This window comes from Marmota marmota, unplaced genomic scaffold (assembly GCF_001458135.2).
Source record: "Marmota marmota marmota unplaced genomic scaffold, marMar, whole genome shotgun sequence".
NCBI lineage: Eukaryota > Metazoa > Chordata > Mammalia > Rodentia > Sciuridae > Marmota > Marmota marmota.
In genome coordinates this window covers 480,863-500,392 of record NW_026000249.1, presented here as the reverse complement: position 1 = coordinate 500,392, position 19,530 = coordinate 480,863, and the positions used below count along the sequence as shown (strand labels likewise).

Below are 19,530 nucleotides of genomic sequence, written 5' to 3'. Positions count from 1 at the left end.
TACAACTTATGACCATAACTTTTGCAGTTCTAGGAGCAACAGCAAAATCAGCATGAAATGTTTCTTTCCTCTTCATAATTTCATGGGGAGAAGATTCATTCTTACCATCGAGTTTAACAACCTCAGCATACAATACTTTTTCTTTCCATAAGTCAAGAACATTCACCTTTTCACTTAAAGGAAGGACTTTACAACTTCTCTTTGGAATATGCAAATTGCCAGCATCACTACTCTTATGCTTTGGGGCCATTTTTAAGTAAAATGAGGGTTACTTGAACAGAAGCACTGCAATTAATCTGATAACCAAGATAGCTATTGACTAATGCGAGTGTAGTGTACCCAGCATAGATAGACTGGATGATTTATGCTCCAGACAGAATGGAGGAGGAGGATAGGAGTTTTAATAATACTATCTAGGACAGTGTACAATCTGCTCTCCAAATTTTTCCCTTCCATCAAATCCTACCCTCTTGTATTGGAAAAGACTGAATACAGGGAAACATCCTGCTCCATTTTCAGACTTGCTCCACTTCGCCAAATGACTTTCTTCCTATAGGCACATATGAGCCTTTGTGTAATACATTTAGAATTCAACTGGATACTAATCTTGGTGATTAACTTTGTATACTGAAGTCCACTTCCCTAAATGGTATTTTTTAACTGCTTTTATTTTTTAAATACATGACAGCGGAATACATCCCAATTCTTATTACACATATAGAACACAATTTTTCCTATCTCTGTATATAAAGTATGTTCACACCAATCATGTCTTCATACATGTACTTTGGATAATGATGTCCATCACATTCCACCATCATTGCTAACCCTCTGCCCCTCCCTTCCCCTCCCACCCCTCTGCCCTATCTAGAGTTCATCTATTCCTCCCATGTTCCCTCTCCCTACCCCACTATGAGTCAGTCACCTTATATCAGAGAAAACATTTAGCCACTAAATGGTATTCTTTTGCATAGATAGAAGCATCACCAATAGCAAAATAACTTCTACCTCCAATCTCTCTCATACTTGGCTAAAATGGAGTGAGTGTTCACTGCTAAGGTAGCAATTTGCAAACCTCTAATCATAGATTAATTAGATAAGAATTCAGTGAAATTGCTGGTCAATTTTGTTTTCCCATTGTGTAATACATGATGGTACAATGTTATCTCTTATCAGTGTCATTTACATAACTTCAAAATGCCTCCTTCTGAGCAGTGCTCTGCCATCTAAACAATTCCTCAAATAGCTATTAAAATCCTTCTCAACCTTGATGCTCATCAGAATTACCCAGCAAGTTAGGAAATATTGAGAATTGGCTCTCACTGCAGAGATCTGCTATAGTTGATCTGGGGTGCATCCAAGTATAGGAAGTTTTATAGCCTCCCCAGGTGATTCTAAAGTGCTTCATTCCTGAAAAGAGTAATACAGCTATTCCTAATTTCTTGATATTTCAGGGACAGCCCTGAAACACTCTATTTTTTCACTAGCTTTTTCTACTGAACATCAGGTCAACTTTGGTGATTTTGGAAAGGTTATTGAATGAATCCTCTAAATTTAAAGGTCTGTGGACAGGACCATTTTCACCTCAGAAATTATTGATAGAGATATCTTTCTTAATTCAAGGAGAACAAGGAGAGAGTGAGGGGAAGGGAAAGGAGAGAGAACACACTTGCACACATGCACACACTTGTGCATTCCCAAAAAACTCTGAGAGCTCCTTCCTCTAGAACTTACATGAGATCTCTGAGCCATAATCAGATAGTATTTTTTGAACTAGCCTTGAACTACTAGCAGACCAACTAGTAGTGGTTAAACTAGTATCTAACTAGTGGTAGTTGGCCTGATTGAGCTTGTGCTCTAGGGAATCTGAGATCCCTTTATTTAAGGGATGTTTTATTATGCCTGCCACAATCCTGCCCTTTTGTGTTGCCTCGAATAAAATTATCTGTAATTTTTTGTCAGTTAGTTAATGTGGATTTGGACCCCAGGGTACAGTTTAAAAGCATAATACCATTTAGAAAATTACAAGCATCTAAATTACCTGAGCCTTTGCCAGCCATGACATGTGGCGAATTGAACAGTGTAATAGGTATTTTATAATTCTCTAAAATGATTTTATAAAATTGTCATGATCAAATTAGGAGCTAAAGAAGGCAAATTCATTCCCAGTAGATGCCAAAATCCAATCACCTTCTTTAATTTGAATTCGTAGAGACTGAAGCAAGCAGGGCTTTAATGCAGTGGATTTGTGACTGGGTGATGTTACCCTTAAAACCAGAACCCTTTCTGGTTGATCAATATTTGCACAAGTGTTCATGTTTTGTAAGGAACAGAAACATCAACTCAGAGTAAGTTTCTGAGAGGGAGGATGAGCACTTTTAGAAACATGCCTTGGGTTGGGGCATAGCTCAGCGTTAGAGCACTGCAGCCTTATGCGAAGGATTTCCAGCTTTATAATGATAATAGTGAAAACTTTGCTACTGATGAGTTATAACCATACTTAATTACAAAACTTCCATTGGTTCCTGATACTTGAAAAGATTGAGGTGAACACTTTTATAAATAGAAAAATGAATCTATTACATACTTACCTATGCTTAAAAGAATGTTGATAAAAGAAGCACCCACAAACCCACTACCAAGTAGAAGAGATAAAAGAGTGAATACCCTGTTTGCCTCCCAAATAGAGCCTTCCTCCTTCCCCTCACCACTTCCAATCTTTTCTCTGCCTTTATTTTCTCTTTTTGAGAGCAAAGTAACAGAGCAACAGGATTTATTAGAGTAATAGAAAGAAAGCAGAGCTACCAAAGAGGGAGGGGTCCCAAAAAAGGGATTCCCTCTCTTCCTTTCTTGACCACGTTAGCACATATGTTGTTTCAATTTGTCTGTTTGTGGACTTCATATGACTAGAATCATATTTTACATATTCTTCTGAAACTTACTTTCTTCACATGATGTCATATTTTTGTCAATGTTTCCTGTACTTTGTCACAAGAAACTTAAATGCTCAACTCAGTATTTGACTCCTTTTGAGTTCAGCTATCTCCGATAATGATGCCCACTTTAGAGAAGAAAAAGTCACAGAACCCTCAAAGACAGAGCTCACGTTTGAGCTTTCTCTCTCCATGAGATCACCAGCTGAGCCACACATCTCTGGTCCTTAGAGGGGGAGGAGCCTGCCCATGGTGTCTTATCTTGCTGCTTTAGATTTTCCAATTCCCCACTGACCATCTCCTTATTTTGGAAAGGCCTGAGTCAAAACACTGACTGGTGGGCAGTGGGTTCATAAAATGGGATGCCAATGATGATCTGTCCTTTTTATTGTCCAGGGTGCCTTAGGCTTTGGGCACCACATAAAATACAGTCACTTTTATATAACACCTGATTTGAAAATGCAAATTGGTCCCAATGCTATTCATATATTAGAGAGAAACTTGAGCATAAAGGAAAGTTTGTGCCTGTTAATACACAATTTCCTCCAGAAAAATAAAATATGAGGTGAATGCAGAAAACTGCACCCAGTTGAACAGAGCCATGTAGAAAAACAAAAATTGCACATATTTCACACATGTACCAGTCCATGTGCTAGCCATGACTGTCTATACCTGACATCACAACTTCCCCTCTGATTTCAGATCACCCTCAGTTACGGTTTGGATCTGGAATGTCCCCCAAAGGCCAACTGTTCTAAGTTTGGTCCCCAATTTAGCAATGTTCAGAGGCAGGGGTCTTTGGGAAGTGATTGGATCATAAGGCTTCTAACCTTATCAATGGATTAATCCATTGGCAGATTGATAGCTGAATGGGAGGTGGTGGAAAATGTAGGAGGTGGGACCTACTTGGAGGGAATGGATCCATGAAAGCAAACCCTTGAGGACTATATCTTGTCCCCAGCTTCTTTCTTTCTCTTTGATTCCCAGCTGCCATGAGCTGAGCAGCTTCTCTGCCATGCCCTTCTGCCATAATGCACTGTCTCACCACAAGCCCAAAGGAACAGAGTCAGCTTACCATGCACTGAAACTTCTGAAACTATGAACCAAAATAAATATTTACTCCTTTAAGTTGTTTTCCTCAAGTCACAGTGATGAAAAGCTGACTAACATACCCTCCTTCCACCCCTTCATAGGAACTCATAAGCTGCATCCCTTCTGATACCCACTTCCATAAACACACATCAAGTTTTTTCAAGAGTGAAACACAATCGATCAACAAATATATGAAACAATATTCAACATCTCTAGCAATTAGAGAAATGCAAATCAAAACTACTCTAAGATTTTATCTTACTCCAGTCAGAATGGCAATCAAGAATACAAGCAACAATAAGTGTTGGCAAGGATGTGGGGAAAAGGTACACTCATACATTGCTGGTGGGACTGCAAATTGGTACATCCACTATGGAAAGCAGTATGGAGATTCCTCAGAAAACTTGAAATGCAACCACCATTTGTCCCAGCTATTCCACTCCTCGGTCTATATCCAAAGGACTTAAAATCAGCATACTACAGTGACGCAGCCACATCAATGTTTATAGCACAGCTCAATTCACAATAGCTAAGCTATGGAACCAAACTAGGTACTCTTCAACAGATGAATGGATAAGGAAAACATAGCATATATACCCAATGGAATATTACTCAGCCTTAAAGAAGAATGAAATTATGGCATTTGCAGGTAAATGGATGGAGCTGGTGCTGAGCAAAATAAGCCAATCTGAAAAAAAACAAAAGCCGAATGTTTTCTCTGATAAGTGGATGCTGATCCATAATGCAGCCAGTAGGGAAGAATGGAGAACTTTGGATTGGGTAGAGGGGAGTGAGGGGAGGGGAGGGAGGGTGGGGGTAGGAAGGATGGTGGAATGAGACCGACATTATTATCCTATGTACATGTATGATTGCATGACCAGTGTGACTCTGCATCATGTACAGCTAATGGAAGAAGTTGTGTTCCATTTGTGTACAATGTGTCAAAATGCATTCTGCTGTCATGTATAACTAATTACAACAAATAAAAAAATAAGTGACATATGTATTGTAGAATTTACATATTTTTTAGCCATTTGACATGTGTATCACTGCATTACTACTATTTTTATTTGGGTCCTAATTTTTAAATCTGTGTCACTGGGGAAGTTTTTTTTTTTTAATGCTGTTATTTTAATAATGTCCTTCATGATACAAATTTGTTAAATTCTTTTTCCTAATTGCTACACATTGCTCTGTGAGCTTTACACACATTATCTCATTTAAAACTCAAAATGGACCCAAAAAGTAGAGTGGAAAAGTCTAATGGTTGTCTTCCACTGGGGAAGTTTTTGAGTGTTGTGCCCTTCTAGCCCATTTTTCCCATAAACCCATGGTTTCTACTGTGCCATTCTGCACAGCAGTAATTTTTCAGAGTACATATGTCTCATTATAGCAGAATTGGCTGCACTGAGGAAACAGGATGGTAATACATCTTGTTTTTTTAGTTCCTGAAGCAATATGTTAAAATAAACCATCAAAATTCAGTGTGGCATATTGACTGTTTCTTCTCTTTTCTGAAATAAGACCATGTTGAATTTTTCCTGTGACCATCTTTTAATCACTCCACCTCTTTCTGTAAACTAGCTGGACAATAGTCAATATGGGAAGGCACCCAGAAGGGTATGGATCCATTGCCATGACTAGCCCATAACTCCATCTCTAAACTCACTATCTCCACTGCCTGTGGGCATTGCTGAAGTGCCAAGCCAAAGCAGAACTGAATTGCATTGATTAAATGAAAATATAAGAACTTCAAACATTATTTCTGGCAAAAATTTTCATTGTCTGGGCTTTTTTGGGAATCAGCTCAGTTATCATTATTCTGCCCAGTCAATCCTCCTAGCTTTCAAGTTCAGTCTCAGGTATTCTCCTTGATGGATGAGGTCACTTCCCTCCTACCCTGGTCACATAAAAGTGCTGAAAACATTTTACAAGAACTCTATGTTCACAGGGCTACATTCCTAGTGCATGCACTGAAAGAAGAATTAATTTTTTCAAGATTGCTATTACCTTGTCACCAGAAGAGCAAAATGTGGCAAAGGAGTTTGATGTTCAGTAAATGTTCTCAGCAATGATCCTCCAGTATTGTCTGTTTTCACATTACATCATAAATGCACTTATGAGTTATTACAGTGCCACATTTATGTAGATGATTAATGAACTCTGATCTCACATGCTACAGAAGTTCAGTCTGCTTTATAAAGATAGACATTTAATCATCTAAGACCCAACAGAGCAAAAATCCTGAAGATAAAGTATTAATCCTGAAGTCAAATTTCTGAGTTCAACTCACAGTTTACCAGCTTTAGTGACCTTGGGCATGTTACTTAACCTGTCTAGCCTTTAGTTTCATTGACTGTTAAATGAAGACTGATAGTACTTACCTCATAGGCTTATTGTGAGGAATAAATGTGTTGACAGATGCTAGATACTTGAAACTGTGCTTGGCACTACAGTGCTACACAATTATTTGCTACTCTTATTATTGGTATAAAAGAAATTCAACCACAACTCACCTCTGGTATACCAGAACCACAGGCATATGGCGCAAATACACGCACCAGGGAGACTGCCAAAAATGCAAACAGCAATGCCCACAGAATGTACATTAAGTAGTTCAAAATGTAAGCGCTGGCACCCTAAACAACAGACATAAAACAAGAAAGAAAACATGAGCCACAGCAGATCTGAGCAACTACTCAACCCCACACCCTCCATCTTGAGATGGGACTGAACTGGTTTACCCTGTCCCACATAAACAAAGGGGCCAGTGTTGGATTTGTCATTTTTTGCTATTGCTACAGTCACTACACGCAAACAGCACCCAGTGTTCCTCCAGGAGTTGTTTACACCTACCTTCCACTGGGTGAAATCTTTGCAGTAATGGAAACCATGAATGCTGCTGAGTTGTAATTACCACTTGCACTACAGTTAATAAAAGGTGTGACACAGAAAACTCTGCCTCCAAGACTTGGGAAGATTTGTTTTGTCTTGTCTGTGGTGGGTTGGCCTCTCCTAGCTTTCATTACAGCCACACCCATACCACAGCAAGACACTGCATTGCCAATGAGTAAGCTTCAGAACTGTGTTTTGGAAGACGGCTCCTCTAAGTATGGTTCATGGACCAGCAGCATCAGCATCACCTGGGAGCTTATTAGAGCGGCCCCACCCCAGAGCTGCTGAATCAGACACTATGGGCTGGAACTCAGCTCTGTGTGGTTTAACAAGCTCTCTGGGCGATTCTCATGCACACGAACATTTGAGAGGCACAATTTGAGTGGAAATGCTTGATCATCTCCTTCAGAATAATTCACCGAGCCATTTACTCCAAATTATCTGATGTGTGGAGAATGGTTTCTCAACCAAAAACACAGTCTGGGGTCTTTGGGTCAAGGACCTGATCTGCTGAGTGGAGACCTCATTTTTTTTAGGCCTCAGCTTCTATCACCATCTGGATTACTCAAGTGAGGGGGAAAAGAAAGAGAGATCACCTACAAGTTTGGCCACGGCCACAGCCACATGTGTGCCTATTAAAAGCTGCAACACATTCCTGGAAGCTGCACTGAAAGCACATATTCACACCCTATGTGGTGAGCAATCAGACTGAGGAATACCTTTCACCCACTTAAATATGGACTTTTGGGGGAAGCTAAAAATAACTTCTCACTCCTGCAAACAGTAATTCTTTGAATCAAAGTATAAATCTGAAAATCAGTTGAAAAGATCGACAGCCATATTTCCCCTCAAATGTATATTGTGACTATGAGAGAAGAAATAAAATATGGAAGCCAGCCAATCCTGCCTGCCCACTACCACCAAACCAGGTAGAGAATTTCTTCTTGAAAGTAATGGAGAGCATTGAGAATGTGTGAGATTTCAAGATCCCTGTCTACTTATGAGATGTGAAAGAATAAATTTTCAATTCCTCTGAGACAGAGGTTTAGCAAAATGGCAAAGTGCATTCCAAATGTCTTCAGCTGTGGTAAGTGAGTCAGACAAGAACAAAAAAGTGGGGAAGGAAGGAGATGTACAAATACAATACATATATCTTCCAAGCATAGGTCTACCTTGTAGAGTCCTCCCAATACCACTAATGTGAAGCTTGGCCACCAAGTGCCGTCACCTGGCTTTCTGATTCATCAATGACCCCTATTCATTGTGGTAACCACTGAATTTAGTAAGAAGTTAACGCTTTCCAGAGCTAAGATTTTTATAAAGATCTGAGGCCATAATTGCCAAGAAGATAAGCACTGGATCTGTGCATTACCACAAAATTCTCTATGCCTAGACATTTTCTTCATAGAAGGTCCAGAAACATCCTCTGTAATGCAGTCATAAAATGCAATGGAGGATGATAACTGAAACCACAGTGAGATACCACTTCCCACGTGCTAGGCTAGGAATAATAAAAAAAAATATTAGCAAGTGTTGGCAAGAAGGTAGACAAACTGGAACCCTCATACACTGCTGGTGGGAATGTAAAATGATGCAGCCACTTTGGAAAACATTCTGGAAGTTCCTCAAAAGATTCAACATAGAGTTCCCATCTGACCCAGAAGTTCCACTCATACCCAAGAGAAATAAAATGTATGTCCATGCAAAAATTTGCACACAGATGTTCATAACAGCATCATTCAGAGTAGCCAAGAAAGTGGAAGCAACTCATGTTCATCAACTGATGAACTGATAAATAAAAAGTAGTCTATCCATACAATGAAATGTTGTCCAGTCATGAAAAGGAAGTACTGGTTCATGCTACAACATGAAGGAACCTGGAGAACATTATACTCAAGGGACACAAAGGGCACATTATACGTGATTCCACTTATGTGAAATGTATAGAAGAGGCAAATCTATAGATAGCTAGTAGATTAGTGGTTGCCTCAGACTGGCAGGTTGGGGGAACATGAGAGTGACTACTCATGGGTACAGGGTTTTGAGGGGAGAGGTTATGAAAATGTTCTAAAATTCGATTATGGTGATAGTCACATAATCTGTAAATATACTAAAGGCCATTGGATTGTACATTTTAAATGAAAGAACCATATGAACTGTAAAGTATCTCATTAAAGCTGTTATTTTTTTAAATGTAACATCTTTTCTCCTCTATTAGAAGGCATAAAAATCAACACTGGTTCTTTAGCATGATCAAAAACCACCCTTGGTAAGAAAAAGGCAGACAAAAGGCTTTTACATACATAAATAGACACACACATACACACACACATACACACACACACACACACACACCATGTATATAAAACAGTAGAGAAGTATTTTCTTCCAAGTGAAGTTTCAGAAGTAGCATTAGAGCTAGAAGAAAACAAGCCATCCTAGAATTACACCAGGGACATCTTAAAACTGAAAGCAAGCAAGCACAGTGGCTGTGCCTATAACCCCAGAAACTTGGAAAGATGAGACAGGAGGATAGCAAATTCAAGGCCAGCCTGGGAAGCTTTGCAAGAAACTACCCCAAAATAAAATAAAAAGGGCTGGGGTGTAGCTCAATGGTAGAATCCTTGCTTAGCATGCACTGGGCCCTGGGTCCCATTCCCAGCACTGTGGAAAAAAGAAGGAAAAAGAAGGTAGAAAGCACGCACATTCACGTATCACAGACTGGTGGGGATTCCCAGCCAGGCCCCTGCACAGACACCCACCTCTGACTGATTCACCAACAACTCTGACCACTTCTGCCACAGGGGGCACTTGTCCCTGTCCTCAAAAGTAGTTTCATTGGATGTCCAGCAGCACTGCTCATGGCTGTACCAGAAGGCAGACAGGCAGACTCCTTCCTTCAGGTCCGTCATCCAGTCGACTGCAAGATCGATGACCCCAGCCAAAGTGCCTAGAAGAAGCAGCACAGCCATTGAAAGGAGTTGCTCCACAGGGCAAGGGGACCATGCAACAGGCAGCAACCAAGAACATGGCAGCCACAAAGGCCCAGGTACCAGAGAGAACATGAGCATATTGTAGGGCCGCCACTGGCATTGACATAGGAAACCTCTTTCATTAATCAGCAAGTCACCTGAACACCTGTGGTGTGGGCAAGGCAGTTCCCCCACCCAATGGGAGATACAGAGGACTTACTGGCTTACACCAGGTAGGTTACACTCTTATCTCACATTACCAGGGTCAAGGGGCTTTGGGGATTCATCCCTTTCCAAATTTTCAAATAGGGAATATTCTCCATAAAAGATACAACCCTCTCGGTGGCTGCTGGGGCAGGACCTTACAATCACACACAGTAACATTTCTCACAGAAGCATGCTAATTCAGACAAACTGGAGGCACAGCAACAATGCCAGCCTCACACCCTAAAATGAGTAAGGCTTTGCCACCAAATACAAACTGCACTCGAGAAAACCATATTTATTAGAAGTTTCTGGACTTTTAAAATTATGGATAAGGGATTGTGGGTCTATATAAGTCAAAACTTATTTCAAAGGCTGTTGGAAATGGGATAAAATAGAATGTGCAGTTGAGTGGCCCACAAAAGGCTGCCTCGGGTTACTTTCCAGAATCACCCATTCTAGTCTGTTATAAAAACAGTGCGTGTTTTCAGGCTTCTTAATACTTCAAATTTTTACTAGATCCTTATTACAGAATTGGTTTCACATCACTGCCAAAGGCATCCACACCAGCACTTCCCTCCTCCAACTCTGGAAGCTGCCTGACTCAGTTCTAGGACCCTTCCCTGCTTAGGCCCTGGATCTCCTTCCTCCTCACTTCTTAACACCTCCCCTTTCCCCTGCATTTCACCCCTCCCTTTCTGATGGCTCCTTCTCATCAGCATTTCAGCTTTAAGAAACAAAGCAATCCCTTCCTGGGCCCACTTTCCCATCCAGCCATCATCCTATCTCGTTCCTTCTTTTCTCAGTCTCATTTCCCCTCAGCCTAATTCGTTCCCTCCGTCTACCAGGAGAATCCTATGCAGCTAATGGCAAAGGCCTGTGCTCGTCTTTATCTTCTAGAAAAGAATCTACAAACTACAACCCACAGGCTGGATCTGGCCCACTGACTGTTTTTGCAAATAAAATTTTATTGCAACACAGCCATACCATACAATTACGTACTGACTGTGGCTGCTTTCAGGCTACAGTGGCAGAATTGAATTGCTGAGGCAGGAACTGTATGGCCCACAAAACTGAAAATATTTACTCACTGGTCTTTTAAAGAAAAAGTTTGCTAAACCCAGGTTCAGACCTCTCGGCATCATTTGACATGCTAACACCCCATTCTTCTAGAAATGCCTCTTTCCTTGGCTCCCACAATATTGAACTCTCCTGGTTTCCTCCTAGTTATCTGTTTTTCTCTACCTCCCCTGATTTTTCCTACTCCTCTAAGCAACTTCTAAAAGGTTCATTTCCTCAAAACTTGACTCTAAACATTTCTCTTTTTATACTGTGCTCTCAACCTTGGCAACCTTATTCACATCCTTCCATTTGCTACTGAGCTACAATAACTACACAACCCAGCTGCCAGTCTCCAATGCACACAGCAGACATCACCAATCAATTGTGACACACTCCACTGGATTCACCTTCACAACCCTTTTGACATGCCCATGGCAGACACCACTAATTAATCATGACCCACTCTATGGACTCATCCTCACAGACCTTTTTAATAGAGCCTCAGGAATCAAAACCAATGAATAGGAATCATCAAAGGGCAAGAGTATAATTGCCTTTTGGGTCTATTGCCTATCTCTGCTCCAACTCACTACTTCTAATGCTGAAATCAAGGAACTTTTCCCCAGCCTCAGCTCTGTTCCCAGCTGGGAGGAGATCCCTCCACCCAGGGACTTGTGCCAACTAAAAACCTAAATAAACATCCCCTTTCCAGGCAATCATCACGTCCTCACAATTCCTCCTCTGAAATCTCTCTTAAATTGTTCCATTTCCCTCCTTCTCCACCACTTCTGCAGCCATTCAGACCAACATTCTGGAATCATTTTTGGCTGGGCTGTACAAGGGTTTGCTCTCTGGTCTCCCTACTCCAGCCTTGCTCCCCTCCAATAGGTTCCCCACACTGTGGTCAGACAGGCTTTCAAAAACTCCAGTCTAATCCATGCCACCACACTTCCCACATAGAGGAAACCCTGCCATAGTTTCCCATCATTCTTGGGAGAACACCTAAATCCTCAACAGATCTCAGAACCTGCCAGCTGGCCACTCATCTCTCCAGCTTCATCTTTTTTCTAGCACTAACCCCCTATGACCTGCCCACTTAATGTTCCTGAACCATGCCAGGCTGTCCTCTCTGCACCACCTCAGCAAGCACTGCGATCCCCCTGACCAAGCAATCTCCTGCTTATTTTCCAGATGCCAGAATTTATATCACTTCCTCACAGAACTCTTCCCTGATTTCCTAAGTCTGGGTTAGATATACTTCCCAAGTACTGCTGTGGCAGTCTGTCCTTCCCCCATTACCATACTTCTCACATCCTGATATCATGATGAGCTAGATGTGTGTGTGTGTGTGTGTGCGCGCGTGCGCGCACACGCAGCACATGTGTTTGTACTTCCACTAGTTTATAAGTGGTGGAGGAAAAGGTTTTGCTGTATAGTTTTTGTGTCACAGGGTAAGTCAGGTCAGTCATCCAGACCCTCTATCTACTTCAAGTGGGCACAGACCCTATCTGCCCTATTCATGGTTATATCTGTCAGGTGCACAGTTGGAGCTATATATTCATGCTAAATGAATGAGTGTGATGTGTAAATGAATGGAAAAAATTTTTAAAAATCCTCAAATCCATTCATTCACTTAAAAGAGTGTTTATTGATCATCTGCTTACTATGTGCCAGTCACTAGGCCATGCACTGTGGATACAGCAGCAAACAAAACAGAGCCAAGTCCCTGTCTTCGTGGAATTGCACCTTGTAGAGGGAGAAAGACACTAGGCAAAAACAAGTACATCAGGGGCTCCATTAGAGGACAATAAATGCACCTGGTGTGAGTGGCTCCCAGCAATTTGGGAGGCTGAGGCAAAAGGATCCTAAGTTCAAGGCCAGCCTGAGCAATTTAGCAAGATCCTGCCTTAAAATGAAAAATAAAAAGTGTAGGGATGTAACTCAGTGGTAGAGCACTGGCCTAGCATGTGTAAGGCCCTGGATTCAGTCTCAAGTATGAGGTGGGGGAAAAGTGATAAGTACTAGAGAGAAAATATAACACCCTAAAATGGTGTAGCCACTTCAGGAAACAATCAGGCTGTTACACATAATATTAAACACAGAGTTACCATTTGACTAAGCAATTCCATTCCTAGGGATATGCTCAAGAGAAATGAAAACATTCATCCACACAAAGACTGGTATACAAATATTCATATCAATGTTCAAAATAGCCAGAAAGCAGAAATAATGCAATTATTCATCAGTGGATGAAAGGTAAACAAAATGTGGTCTATCCATACAATGGAATAAATATTTGGAGATAAAAAGGAATGAAGTACTGATACATGTTATGACATGGATTAACCTTTAAAGATTATGCTGTGTGAAAGAAGTTAATCACAAAAGATCACATTGTGTGATTCCATTTATATGAAATTTTCAGAATAGGCAAATATATAGAGACAGAAAGAAGATTAGAGATGACCCAGGGATGAGAGGGGAGGCTGGTACTTGATAGTTCAAGGGTCTTTTAGGGGCAATAAAATCATTTTAAAATTGCTCATAGTGGTGGTTACACAACTCTGTGAATACACTAAAACCAAAATTCTACACATAAATGGGTTAACTGTATGGTATGTGAATTGTATTTCAATAGAGTAGTTACATACATACATACAGCAAGTAAGGGGGATAGGATAGGCTCAGAGAGGGAAGGATGTGATTTTTAAAGAGATCAGAAAAAGTTTCAAATGGAAAATGATATTTGAACAAAGGTGTAAAGAAGGCGAGGGAAGGGTACTTCAGAGATGCAGAGTCAAAATTCAATGATCAGCCCAAATTGCATCACTTTTCATTCATTTATAATCACATTATTCCACACCCAATCTTTCTTGCCAGTCCTGGTTCTGACTGTGCTCTGGTCGATCCTTAGCTTTGTTGCATGATACAACAGCGACACCCAGTGGTGTCTTCTGACAAATGCTCTGCAGAAGAGATACAGCTGCATTTCCCCATCATGGGAGTCCAAATAAAATGGTCAGGGTGCCTGTGAGGGGAGGACTGGCCAGGCACTGCGATGCCTGAGTCCTCTCCACCAATAGAACAGTAGGGGAAAGGCACAGCTCACTATATTTCCCCTCGATGTGCATCCAAATCAAAAGAACATTTAAGCCACCTTTGTTCTCCATATCCTCCCATTCCTGCCCTCCTATATTCATCCGCTAATTTGCTCATGGGATCTGCTTCCTCTGTGGCTCTCATCCCTGGCTTCACATCAGAATCATGGAAGAAAAAGGATGGAGTCTGTACTTAATGCCAGGAAGTTCTCTCCGGAGAGGCTGTTTAATTGAAGCCCAGGCAGCAGTATATATCTTTTAAATTCCCCAGATGATTCCTCCTAAAAGAACTGATGGAAATTAGATCACAAGTGAAGCCAGCTGGTCAAAATCAGATACATTAAAGATATCCCAATGGGGCCCCTAGATTAGTCAATAAATCTAAGCTGTGCCATTTACTTTGGCAAGATGCCAGAATATCGATACTGAGTCTCTTCATTTCCCCTATTAATTTCTCCTTCCTAGGAGCCAAGAGTAATGATACACTGCAAGGTTGAATGAATGAATTTCTTCTACATAAAGGCATCAAAATTCACAACAAACTCCCACTCTGCCCACTTTCAAAGGTCTTTATAGAAGCAGTCAGGTAAAATTGGTAGCAGAACACTATGTCCCCAAGACCAATTCCCTTTCTTGGTGGCTGTAATCATCATACACTGGAAAACACCACCGGGGGAAGAAGGATGGAACTGAAGAGATGGATAGACAGCCACTGTAACTAGTAGGAAAGCAAGCTACCCTCCCTACCCCAGACATTTCTTCTAGGCTCTTTGTGGAACATGGAGGCAGCCCAAGCAGACAGACCTCTTGCCTAGCAACCATGCCCTGCATACAATTACCTTTGGCATAAATGAAAGATTCCCCAGCAATCAAAATCCTCTGTAATCACAAAATTATATCTGTGCCCTGTTAGTGTTCTTTCTTAGAAAACTTACTATATTCTGCCTGTATTATAGTCAATTTTAAAATCATAATTATTAGGTTGCTATATGTAGAGGATTTTTATTAAGGGGCTTTCTATATGTTGGGCTCATTTTTAAAAAATTCTTAGACATTAACCTTCACAGCCTCTTAAAGGAAAATAAGTTTCAGGCAACAATTTCCATGGAGAACTGGTACATTTGGTTTGAAAAGGACAGGTTTTCCCTCCAAATAGTCATCCATTTACTTTGAAACATCTACTGCTCACAAACATGGCACTGGGATTACAAAAATGAAGGACACAGTGTCTCTGAGAGTCAGAACAATGTAGGGGATGGAGGTACACTGCCTGGGCCCACCTCAGATATTGTGGGTATCTAGTATTATTTTGAATGCAGTAGGACATTTACAGTTCATTTCAGGGTTTACCAGTAGTATTAAAAGCCAGTCTCCTATGGTGTTTGGTGACTAGAGATAAAAATATTTCCATATTTTGCTGCTTCTACATAACCAAGTATAACAGATGTGAACTGTATACTTTCAGAAAACTATAGTGTGGTAATCACCCACTGCTCTGTGTGGGAAGGGCCTATCAATGCTAAAATCCACAGCTCTCCAGAAGCTATGTCTTGGGTTTGATGATAGATTTTAAGCTAAATATATGGTCATGTACTTAGCTCATAGATATTTCAAGTAATAAATCCCTTGTGTTGGGGGTAAAAGAGAAATACTCCATACCCCAAATATCTTCCCAAAGAGTTGGTGTTTAGAGTTTCAGCATCTCCAGCTTTCCCTGGAAGTCCTGCATATTCTTCCACGTACCTGCCAGCAGACCAATGAGCAGCATCACCACCCATCCTGACCATGCATCCAGCAAACTCTTGATGAACTCCCATATGGACTCCTTGCTTTTGCTTGTTATCTAGAAACAAAGCAGACACAGCAGTTGATTGGAACACATTTTCTAATTCATGCTTCTTCCCTAAAATAGTTTCCTTGGGAAACAGAGTGATTGAGAAAATGAATGTAATTAAGCAACTAAATTCCCAGTTACATTATTCTTTCAGTAATGTACCACAGTGATCGAATGGGCTTTCTAATTCACAAAGCTATAAAGATGCCATAATAGTCTCCAAAGAATTGGAGGACCAAAAAAAATCACTTAATTAAAAAAACATACTAAATATGATTTGCTCTTTGATTATTTAAAATCCATTCTGAAGGGAGACATTGATTCAGAGTCACCAATTTGAATGTGAGTTACTACTCTAACTTATGTTTTAAGGTCTGTTCATTAAAAAGTCTATTGAAATAGGCTTCATTTCCTACTTTTGTTTTCAAGGTTAAATTTTAATTGCTAGAACTTTGAATCAGGTAGTGTAGATCACAGTCGCCACAGCAGATAGATACATCTCTGCATATGGTAAGAACACCCCCTTTCCTCCTGTATTAAGAGAATCCTATATTCCTCTGAGATCATCATCCTCCTCACAAACCTTCAGATCAGTGGTCAGCAAACATTTTCTGTAAAGGGTCAGAGAGTAAATATTTTGGCCTCTGCAGGTCAAAGGGTATCTGTTGTATCTACCCAATTTTGCCACTGTAGCACAAAAGTGGCCACAGATAATATATAAATGAATTCCAATAAAACTTTATTTATAAAACAAGGTGCCAGCTGGCTTTGGTATGAGAGGCATAGTTTGATACTCTTGCTCTAGGGTGAAGGCTGCCCCATTGCCATGTTTTTCCATGTTGAAACCCAGAGGCTACATCATTTTTGTGCCTAAACAAGATTACGTTACATATTCCCTACACATCTCTCTTCCTCCTCTGAGCACTCACCACATCATTTGTTCCTCATCTGAAGCTGCTCTCCCTGAGGTCACTGATGGCTCCTATATTGCTGGTACACACCTAATTTACATCTCTGTGCAGAGGACCTTGTGAGCAGCCTCCTCCTCTCACTTGGGACCACTCTTGGCTGGTTCCCCTCCTTTTCTTCTACCCACTTCTTCTAAGCATCTGTCTCTGGTTCTCCCACCTATCTCCCCCACATCTACTGTATCTTGACATTCCCAGGGTCCCAACTGCCTCTTTACTCTCTATGTACCTTGGCTACCTTGACCATTTCTAAAGCTTCAGCATCCACTTACATGCCAAGGGCCTTCATTCTCTTTCCACAGCCCTAGCCTCATCCTTGAACTGTAGAATTCTATTTCCCAACCCCCGACCCACCTGCAGGCCAGCCAGGCAGCTCAGACTCAAAGCATAAAAAGCAGAACTCGGCCTCCCTCTGCTATTCACCCTCCCCTTCCCTTCTTCTCTTCATCAAAGGCACCACTGCACCTGTCTGGCCACAGCCAGGTGTTCATTGATGCCACTCTGCTCCTGACCCCAATACCTCCTGTAAAGTCTGTCCATGTCTCCTCAGAATGTCTCTTGCCCATGATCTCCTTTCCTCCATTAGCACTCCACTGCTTTGAGTTAGAAGTCCTTCTTTCTCCTGAGCTAACTTCAGAGTGTCCTGCTTCTCTTATTGTAATGCATCTTTATTGTATTCTGTGGCCATCGACAAAAAATACAAACCCCTCTCCATGGCCCACTTGGTCATTCCCAACATGGCCCCATTGCCCACATTTCCAGACTCATCCCTAGTCCTCCCCTTCCATAAATCCTTCACCAGACCCTAGCATCTCCCTCAATTGCCCAAATGGGCCATGTTGTTTCATGCCTTGGCAACTTATTTTTTAAAAAAGTTCACTAGTGATGTTTAGAATCCTCTCCCCTCTCTCTGACTAGCAAACTCTTAGCCATCCTTCAGGATCCAACCGATATGCCACCCTCTCTGAAAAACCCTTCCCTAACCATCCCTCCTAAATGATCCCTTGGATACATAAATGAATTGTGGCCCATTCCAATATATACTGATAGCCAACTGGATGCCAAGCACCATGATAATGTGTTTTCACACACACGCACAATTTCATTTATTCTTTAGGTATAATTACCTCCATTCTCATGAATAAGAAAACTGAGCCAAGGAATGGCACCCCCAAAGTTACCCAGCCTAGAGGTGGCAAGGGAAGAATGTGTCCCAAATTTATGTGGTTCCAGGGTCCCCTCCTTGCCTCCACACCACATTCCCTCAGTCTGACATAGTTTCCCACCCAAAGCACCTGCTATTATAATTCCCTTTTTAAATCTCTGGCTTTCCCATTAGCCTTTTTCTTCTTTCAAACCTAACCTGCGACCTAAGCCCCAGTTCCATAACTTGCATATGAAACATGGCACAGCCATTGCAGAGATCCCCTTTGGCATGGCCCTTACAAATGCCACCTACCTTTCTGTGTCTGTCAGTGTCCCGTGACTTCTCCCTCAGCCAGTCAATGGTGTGGAAGTCCTCATAAGTCCCCACATCAGGGAATGGCTCGTCAAGGAAATCCATCAGGTTTCCAGAGCCACTCATCGCTCCTGCATGGACCATGCTAAGTTACACCTATGAGAGAAAACTGGCCATTAAAAACATAAGCAGGACTTCTACTTGGACACTGCAGAAGAAGAATCATGGGCTCTGCTTTCTCATATAAGAAAATATTATTTCAGGATAGGCATTGCTGCTGTCATGGAATATGAACACTCCTAGGAGAATTCTGGGAGAGGTTCCTGAGAGTCTCTTCTTGCCTGAGCCTCACTTCCTACACATCTCTTCCCACTCTGAGCACTCTCCACATCATTCCTCATCCTCCCCCAAAGCTGCCTTCCCTGGATCAATACATAACCTTGTTTTATGTGGGTTTCTGTTTAATATGTATTGTTGATTAACATTGAACTCACAACCAATAGCACTATCAATCATGCCTGAAAAAGTTTCTCTAACATATATTTTCTACACAAGGCACATCAGAATCTTCTCACAATAAGAAATGCTAGATGGCACTCCAGTATTGTACTTCAGGGCCATTTTAAACATCAAAATTACCAAAAAAAAAAAAAGCAGAGAAATGTGGAAAATGTGGTAATAAACAGAACACTAAAAGTATGAGGGTGGAATCAGAAAGGCAAAGGGTCATCTTCTCTGACCTCAACTGATAGCATGTGCTTTTGGCAACTCAAGCCTTTTGCCACTCTACATATGCCTGTCTATGAATGACCTTGAAAGCAATGCAAGTATTGACTTTGGGGTGCTATATTTTGGATCTTAAATGTCCTCTAAAAGCTTATGTGTTGAAGGTTTGGTCCCCAAGGTGGTGCTTTTGGGACCTGGTAGAATCCTTAAAAGGTGGGGCCTTGGGGCTGGGGTTGTGGCTCAGTGGTAGAACATTTGCCTAGCGTGTGTGAGGCCTGGGTTCGAGT

At 41.3% G+C, this 19,530-nt stretch overlaps 1 protein-coding gene across 2 annotated transcripts in view; it reads right to left on the bottom strand.

Annotated features, from left to right (window-relative positions):
* Positions 1–19,530, bottom strand: part of Clcn4 (chloride voltage-gated channel 4) — a 72,662-nt gene that overhangs the window by 27,828 nt on the left and 25,304 nt on the right. For both annotated transcript variants that reach the window (XM_015488021.2, XM_048796508.1), the window contains exons 3-6: positions 18,518–18,673; positions 16,000–16,099; positions 9,683–9,870; positions 6,542–6,664 (exon numbers count right to left, since the gene is read on the bottom strand). In XM_015488021.2, the coding sequence (XP_015343507.1) occupies positions 6,542–6,664; positions 9,683–9,870; positions 16,000–16,099; positions 18,518–18,661 (555 nt within the window). In that variant the 5' untranslated portion in view covers positions 18,662–18,673. The remainder of the gene's footprint in view (positions 1–6,541; positions 6,665–9,682; positions 9,871–15,999; positions 16,100–18,517; positions 18,674–19,530) is intronic.